Below are 7,320 nucleotides of genomic sequence, written 5' to 3'. Positions count from 1 at the left end.
TACAAGTCCTAACTAACAAAAGGAATGGGCATTCGTCCAACTTTTTGTGTTTGATTCTGAAGTAATAATAACATTATGCCGCTGAAAGGTCTTAGCTATGGATGGACACTGTCCATTACGGGTCCGATAGCCTGGCCATTATCTGTAATTTATGTATGCGTTGATTGGTTTGGTTCAATGATGGCTCGGACATTTAGAAGTAATGGGAGGAGTTGAGGAGGAGGAGGAGGGGGGGGAGGGGGGGGGGGTCAATTGTTGGTTTGGAAATTATGAAACGATTACGATGATTTGGGGTTGTGAATAGTGATGGTTTATCTCGGTTTCTTTAATAAATAAATGAATAAATAAATAAATAAATATTTAGAAAAATAAATAATTGAATAAATATAATATATTTTATTGCTTGACTGATAGTATACTTTAAAATGACAATAATGGTATTACTTATAACAATGCCAATAATGATGACAATAATAATCATAACAAAGATAATGATGACGATGATGATGATGATTAAAATAATAATAATAATAATAATGATAATAATAATAATAATAATAATAATAATAATAATAATAATAATAATAATAATAATAATAATAATAATAATAATAATAATAACAATAACAATAATAACAAAAATAACAATAGTAATAATAATACACAATAAATAGTATTAATGGATGATGCTGATGACAATTTTAATAATATTTTCCAATGGTCATTTCTAATATATACAACCAGTTTAGTATATATGAATAAAGAACCTTTTCCAAGGACTCAACTATGCGCCGAGCGAGGCTCGAACTTAAAGGACCTTCCGTTCCGAGAGCGATTGTTTGTCATACCACAAGACCACGTAACCGGAAGAAGGCCTCGGTTGGTCGCAGCTTCCCCTTGTTGTATTCTCTGGAAAGTTCTTTCCATTGTTAACGACAGCTTTCTACGGTAGAATGAGACACGAGCTCGGACTACAACAAACGGTCTGGATTATTCAAAGATGGGGTGTGCTTATCTGGGTGGGTGATTAATGATCTATTATTCAGCATAATATCATCACGCACATACACACACACACACACACATACATACGCAACTCACAAAACACACATCATTCTAAGACGTTATTTCAGAGAGGGACTAACTGAATATATATTTCTCTGTCGTCGAATCTGGGGGTTTTTTGTCTTCAGTAATGTATGTAGTTCTTAATTGCTTTTTGTTGTTGGCTGAAGAAGGGTTTTGAGTCCGAAACGTTCCGCGTTTAGTATTTTGTTATTTTTTAAAGCTGTTATATTCAATTTATTACTGTTTACAATCTGCAGCTTCAAGCAGCTTAGTCACACTTTGGCATATATTGATGCTATGCGTTTAGCCAAAATTCTCACTACATCCGCCAGTCGGATATAACGTACCAACGCAACCTTGAATGTTTATAGTCTGATTAATACAATTTAGTGTGAACTACTCATAAAAATGGCTGGCTAAAAACAATAACAAAGAGCTGAGCAAGTTCAACGTTGTTCCTTGTTTTGAAAGAAATACTTAAAAACACACTCAATCACACATGCAGACATCCATACATCCTCTGACACACACACACAAAACCACACACACACACACACACATACAAACAAACACACATATAAACTTCCTGTCCCCCCATACACATACAAATAACACATTAAAAACAGTACTTTTTATATAGATAGTATGCGCTTGGCTAAGAAGCTCATAACATTGCCATCCGGAAGTATAACGGACCAACACACAGAACTGTGTGTAAACATGAACGTTTATAGTCGGGTTAATACAGTTCAGTGAGCATTACTTATAAACGCGGATGGCAAAAAACAATAACAAAGACCTGAGTGACGTCATCTTCGAACTATATATAGCGTAATATCCATTAAATGTGCTCAAACAGCTTTACAAGCCAACAACAACACTTAACATATAGAACGAAACATGACGACTGCAAGGCGATATTATAATCTTATCCGACAGAGACAACGCTATTAACGGCCAGGTACTCATTTTAACCAGAGTACGATAGCGAATGTGAGTAAAGAGCTTTTTCCAAGGAATCAACTATGCGTCTCTCGGGACTCGAACCCAGGACCTTCGGATCCGAGAGCGAGGGTCATCCCACAAGACCACCTAGTAAAGTAATCGTTCAGCGTCGGTCGGCCAATGTAGCCGAGGTTTATCCCGGTATCTATAATGTGAAATGGGCAATGGCAATTTCTCGCAACCAGTTGGATAGGACGCTGATCTATATGCCAAGACCTTTCCGCCAGATCTAACAGACCCAGCTGCCCATACTAGTATAAGATAAGGATCTGAAAAGAATTATGAGAACTAGTGCCAGACAAACAGACAGAGAAAAGGAGAGATGGAGAGAGAGAGAGAGAGAGAGAGAGAGAGAGAGAGAGAGAAAGAGAGAGAAAGAGCGAGAGAGAAATACACTCACAGACACATTCACACTCACCCCCCCCCCCTTTTAAAATCAATTTTATTTAACAAATTCATTTCGAAATAATACCTCATTGACCTGGTGGGACACACATATATACATAATATGCACTCTCACTTACATTATTTACACACACACACACACACACCAACACACTTACACCGACTCACACAAACACACGCGTACACATAACAAAGATAGTTATAGATAACAGAACAGAATATCAATAAGCGAATAGAATGTTGGAAACAATAAATCGATACTAAGACCTATTGGTAAGATATCCCATTCAGATTGGACTATCTAGAACTTTCGGTCGTCCATAATACCTCATCATTGTGAAATAGATAGTTCGAAATTGACGTTAATCGGGTCTTTGTTATTGTTTTTTGCCATCCATGTATGTGAGTAATTCTCACTAAACTGTATTAACCAGACTATAAACGTTTAAAGTTACACATATAGTTTTGTGTGGTGGTCCGTTATACTTCCGGATGGCAATGTTGTTATTTCTTGACCAAGCGCATACTATCTATAACCGGAACCTGACTAAATAATTACGTCACAATGTAATGCGGAAACCATCAAAAGAAAGTGGGCAGTGAGTGCGTATATAAAAGTTTGGTCAGAACATTGATCGTCTTTCAAATATCAATCGATTAGAATGACCATCATCTTGGCAAAAATTCTCAAACCTGGGACTTCACTTTCTTTTTTGCCGAGATCAAGGTCATTTTAATCATCGACGTTTGAAGGACGAGTTTTCTGGCCAAAATTGTAAATACGTGTATTTCCAGAATATTATGGCAGAATACCTGAATGCGGCTATTATGGGTCTTATATTTATGTGATAAGACTTATTTTCCAAATATGATTGATCTCTCATTTTGGTTTGATATGGCTTACAAATAATCAACAGTTTTTCATTTCAATGTTGTTTCTTTTTTTTTCACTCCCCAGATTATAACTAAAATGTTAGTGCCTACAACTATTGCCTTCGTCACCTACGGCCTTCTATGTGGCTTGTTCAGCACCTCAAATGCCTATCTTAAAACGGTTTTTTCAGACAGATTCCCTCCCAGTGATGGAAACAATTTATTGAGCGCCCCTCCGTCCTTGACCTCTCTGGCCTCACACGTCAACCTCGGGTCAAGAGGGGGGTTTCGATTCAAAACCGGAGACTTCCACAAATCTCCCAGGGGTGGAAAAAGAGTTCGGCTAGTCCAGACTTACGCCGGATATGACGTATTTGGATCAACGGTTGTGGCTAATGCCGACAATGACGGTATCTTTACTGGGGAAACCTACGGAGAGATTGCAAAAACTCTTCAACGAGAAATTCGATTTCCGGAAAGGTGTAAAAGAAACGTGAAACTTCTTCAAAACATCGCCATTCGCTTATCGGGATACAAACCCTCGGACTCCAATATCAGGAACAAAGATGCACGACGTATCATTTTTGCCAGGCCAGACAGAAGAGCAAAAATTGTTTACAAAATAGAATTTATGTACAACGATGGTAAAACTGTGAAATGGCCAGTTTATTTAATGGAAGCTTGTACCTCGATTACTCTGCTTTCCTATGACAACATCCACAACAGCTCCATTCCTTACAAGAGAGATGTTGAACATCAATTGGAGTTGGAAACTCAAAAAGATTCTTTACAAAATTTAACATCATTCAGATTACCAAAAATAGGTGGTATCTGCCAACCGTATATCAATGGAGTGGGAGGCAATACAAAAACCGGGAAAAGGACCTATAATATTGAGCCACTCTGTCTAAGTATGTCAAAGAGTGGGGTGACCTGCACCATGCAAGGAACTTACGTCAAAGTTGTGGATAACTTTGAATCAACGACCTACAACAAGCAAGATGTTGTCTCGTTCACTTGCATCATCGGTTACAAAGATGGCGTCAACGGGGCGTACGGCGTGGCCAATGATGCCCTTTACTACGGAGAAGCATCTGGACGATTCTTCCAGGAAAAGTATAACATGAGAGCTCTTCCCTACACACCACGAATGGTGGTTCACTACGGTTCAGGCTTTGACAATGCCTTCTGGGACGGTACAGACATGTATTTTGGGGATGGACGGTCATTCTTCTATCCCCTTGTCTCTTTGGATGTAATCGCCCATGAACTGGCTCACGGAATCACCACGAGGAACAGTGATCTAGTCTATGCTCGGCAGTCTGGAGGAATTAATGAGGCGTTTTCAGACATCACAGGGGAAGCAACAAAACATTTCGTCGATGGCTCCAACGACTGGCAAGTTGGTGCCACCATTTTTAAAGGAAATCGAGCTCTTAGGTATCTGGACAATCCCCCAAATGATGGCCGGTCTATCAAAATGGCATGGGCATATCGTCCTCTCATGGATGTCCACTACAGTAGCGGCGTCTTCAACCATGTTTTTTACATCATGGTCGAAAAAGAAAGAATGAACATCTACGATGCATATAAAATATTCTTGGACGCCAATCTGAATCTATGGGGTCCGCTGACCAATTACTGGAGAGGAGCGTGCAATCTCATCCAAGCAGCTTACGACAACGGCTTTAATCACAGAAAAGTTCGACGATCTTTCTGGAGAGTTGGTCTGCCGATGTTCCTGTGCCAATTCTGGAAATTCAAAGCATCTATACGTGCTGGTGAAGAGAGAGATGAAGTTCTTGTCAGACAGGAGCGTTCTCCTATTTTGGAACTTGATATGAAATCAGGTGGAGCATTTGCCAAACCTTCCCGGGTTCAGGTCTCTTCGGAGGATGGAAGTGATGTTGAAATTTCTGTAGCTACTGACAGTGATGTAGAGAATATTATCGCAACAGGTTTGAATGAAGTCACGTTTGATGCCAGCAAAGGAGAGATTTTCATACAGCTTTCCTCAAACCAAACTAGTGACACCAGAACAGTCCTCAAAGTTGACTAGATACTGTGATTTGGTCATGTCAGAAGATCAACGTAATATCCTGTCAACTCTTGAAAAATACAAAGCCCCATTAAGACAATATATTTTTGATAGTGGAATAATCTAATCTGCATTGTACTGGGGGGAAAAACATTCGATAATATTGGCCACAAAGGTTTTTGCATCAAATAAAACATATAGATTAAGATGACTCCCAATTTGTCAAAACGTCTTTAAAACTTTACATTCGTGAAGTTTTGACAAGGAATGGGCCATTTATAATGATTGATATTTGAATTTAAAACGTGTTATTATCTCATTGTCCGTATCTATCATTGTATTATACTAAGTCTTTTCATGTGATTTATTTTCAAAATAAGTCTTTTTAAGCAAACGAGCAAAATACTGGATTAGATTTCAATTCTCTATTATTTGTAGCCTTCTGAACTTTATGAAACAAATTCGAGTGCGAGATAAATAAACCAGTTGTCTGTAAATACTTAAGGTAAACTATAAGATTAAACGAAAAAGGTCATGAGAAACTGCTACTTTATATCAATCTACCATCTCATAATTTGTAAAATATGTATTCGGAGAGGGAGAGTGTTGTATCTGAGTGGGGTTTTTTATAGGACAGAAATGCCCATCAATGTACGCTGGTGTATTGATATGGTGACTTTGTTAACTTTTGGTACCCTTAAAATGTGGTATTATCGTTCACATCTGTGTAATTAGAAACACCAATACATTACCCTCAGGGTGAGTGAATTTATTTGCCTCCAATCCCGGTCGCGTCCCCTTTCGGAGCCGATGGTTTGTTTCTACATTATTCTACAGCCTTGCTACATTATCATTATCTCCACTCCCCTTACACAATTTAATCCTTTCCATGTGGCGTTGTGCTCTTGTTGGAATGAAGCCATTTTTATTTCGCCTTGGTCATGTCTAGAGACTCTTGCTAGAATGATCTGCCATCACTCACACCTACTATGCGTATGCTCCACCTTATTTTCTCCAAGAGAGGAAAAAACAGCAAGGCTCACCAGACTTCAATGACACTCCATCTATCATAGCATCAATTCACAAATAATCTTTTTTTTTAAGCAATAGCATATTCATGTCTATTAATTTATCAATTATTTTTACAAAGTGTAATTTTACAGAATAAATCTTCAAACTGATTTTCCCCATGACATTATATCCACTCCTGTCCCTACCAAAGACACGTATTCAAACCAACATCTTCACACTACGTCTGTCTTCAGTATCCATCCTTAGATCCATCTGTTATGAATCAATGCTTAATTAACATTAGCGATTAGAATCAAAACGGATCTGCTTGAAGGGAGGTACAACTTGATAAAGAAGAATAAGTAAAGGATAGATATTTCATGTTTTAACATTTCAAATCATTTTCTATTTACAAAAAGGATCGCTTGTCAGGGAATGATAGATTAAACCAAATATATCAATAAATAAATTGATAAATAATGAAAAAAAAACACAGCATAATCGATTATTCACCCATGACAAACAGATCAATGTTGATACCGATACCAATTCACGTAATTTCATTCGTTCTTGACCTGGTGGACACAGTTGTAAAAATGTTTATACTCCATTTAAATTGCTTTTTTATGTATTTTTAATTCATTATTGTTGTTGTCTTGTTAATGTTTTACAGCGCAAAATATAAAAATACGAGATTGCTTCTGTTGCCTTTAAAAAAAAAATAATTTCGTCTTTACTTAATAACTTTATATAATCATTTCAATTCAATGTCCCGTCTAATCCTTAAACCCAAATGCATATTGGTTGTCTAAAGGTTTCCTATGCACGACTTGTAAAAACAATGTAATGAGATGTTCATTTCCTCACTAGTAACCAGTCAATTAACGCGCGTATTCTGGGAAGAAGAAAAGAGAGAATGA

The 7,320-nt window shown here is 37.6% G+C and overlaps 1 protein-coding gene across 2 annotated transcripts in view; it reads left to right on the top strand.

Annotated features, from left to right (window-relative positions):
• The window catches only part of LOC144970024 (hemagglutinin/proteinase-like), a 27,340-nt gene extending 20,020 nt beyond the window's left edge, over positions 1-7,320 (top strand). Inside the window, exon 2 of one of the 2 annotated variants that reach the window (XM_078909199.1) lies at positions 3,437-7,320. In XM_078909199.1, coding sequence (XP_078765325.1) covers positions 3,449-5,410 — 1,962 coding nt within the window. In that variant the 5' untranslated portion in view covers positions 3,437-3,448 and the 3' untranslated portion in view covers positions 5,411-7,320. The remainder of the gene's footprint in view (positions 1-3,436) is intronic. The other variant, XM_078909200.1, reaches the window with a different exon arrangement.

Source organism: Berghia stephanieae, chromosome 4, assembly GCF_034508935.2.
Source record: "Berghia stephanieae isolate SIO BIC M18660-M18661 chromosome 4, UCSD_Bste_1.3, whole genome shotgun sequence".
Classification (NCBI taxonomy): Eukaryota; Metazoa; Mollusca; class Gastropoda; order Nudibranchia; family Aeolidiidae; genus Berghia; species Berghia stephanieae.
The sequence above is the reverse complement of the archived record's forward strand: the minus strand, read 5'-3'. Positions and strand labels throughout refer to the sequence as shown.